Source organism: Plasmopara halstedii (genome assembly GCF_900000015.1).
Source record: "Plasmopara halstedii genome assembly, contig: Scaffold_2077, whole genome shotgun sequence".
NCBI lineage: Eukaryota > Oomycota > Peronosporomycetes > Peronosporales > Peronosporaceae > Plasmopara > Plasmopara halstedii.
Genome location: NW_020188985.1, coordinates 1 through 1,208, shown reverse-complemented (window position 1 = coordinate 1,208; position 1,208 = coordinate 1). Strand labels below are relative to the sequence as shown.

The 1,208-nt window shown below is 50.2% G+C and overlaps 1 protein-coding gene across 1 annotated transcript; it reads left to right on the top strand.

Annotated features, from left to right (window-relative positions):
- Positions 1-71: 71 nt before the first annotated feature.
- On the top strand, positions 72-1,201 carry PHALS_02971 (FOG: Transposon-encoded proteins with TYA, reverse transcriptase, integrase domains in various combinations; the record flags this gene model as incomplete). The annotated part of the gene is made up of 2 exons (XM_024717448.1): positions 72-468; positions 637-1,201. Coding segments are annotated over 2 exons (962 nt in total), but the record flags the coding sequence as incomplete, so codon positions are not given.
- Positions 1,202-1,208: the final 7 nt, after the last annotated feature.

Here is a 1,208-nt window from a genome sequence, read left to right as displayed (position 1 = left end):
CCACCATGGAAGCTACGCCGAGTCGTATCAACAAGTTCGACGGAACAAACTTTCATACCTGGAAGTTTAAGATGCGGATTGTGCTGGAGGAGCGCGACCTATGGGAGGTCACGAGTGGAGAAATCAAGCTTGAGCAGCTGAGTATCGCGCTGGACCAGTCAACTTTCAAGCGCAAGGCTCGAAAGGCGCTGGCTATTATCTGTCTCGCGATGGAGGACTCGCAGCTGCCGCTGGTTCGCTCGGCCAAGGACGCGTATGATGCATGGTCGCGGCTGGAAGGCCATTTCGAGAAGAAGAGCTTGGCAAATAAGCTCTTTCTTCGTCGTCGTTTCTTCACAGCCAAAATGGATGAAGGTGATGATGTGCTCACGCACATCAACAAGATGAAAACTTTGGCGGAGCAGCTCGATGTAGTGGGCGCTCCCGTAACTGAAGATGACTTGGTTATCACGCTTCTTGGAAGTCTCAGTGAGTCGTTCGCGTTTCTCATCACAGCTTGGAATCAAGGTCGGACTCGTTGTCGTGGGAGCTTGTGACGTCTCGGCTGCTGCACGAAGACATGAAACGGAAGGAGCAAGGTGGAAGTATTGATGGTGTTGGACATGGTCAAGGGCAAGCGTTTGCGATGACGGACAGCGGACGACGCAAAGGCCGTACTGCTTCAGCGAAAGCATCAAGTACTTGTCATTACTGTGGTGAGCTTGGACATTGGGTTGCAAAATGTCCAGCTCGCATCCGTGAAAACACAGAGCGTCAAAGATCGCAGCGTGCAAATGTTGCCCAGAGCGAGGACTACTCGGGTGATTATCTTTTTTTCGGTTGGTGGAAATAAGTGTGTTCCAAAATCAAGCTGTGTATGGCTGGTCGATTCGGGTGCAACGCAGCATATGACGTACTCGAAAGAGTACATGAAGAATTACAAGGTTATGACTCCTGTCGACGTACATCTTGCGAATGATGGCATCGTTCAGGCAGTTGGCTCGGGTGATATCGTCATGACAATGGATACGCCATGTGGAATGAAGAAAGGTGTGCTGACTTTAGTGTGGCACATCCCGAACCTTTCTCGGAATCTATTCTCCGTTGGACGTTTTACAAAAGATGTGGGTCCGGTCACTTTTGAGCGTGATGGTTGCTTTGCTGAAGCAAAAGGTCTACGCTGGAAGATTGGTGCGCGTGAAGGAAAAGGGTTGTTTAAGTTGTGCATG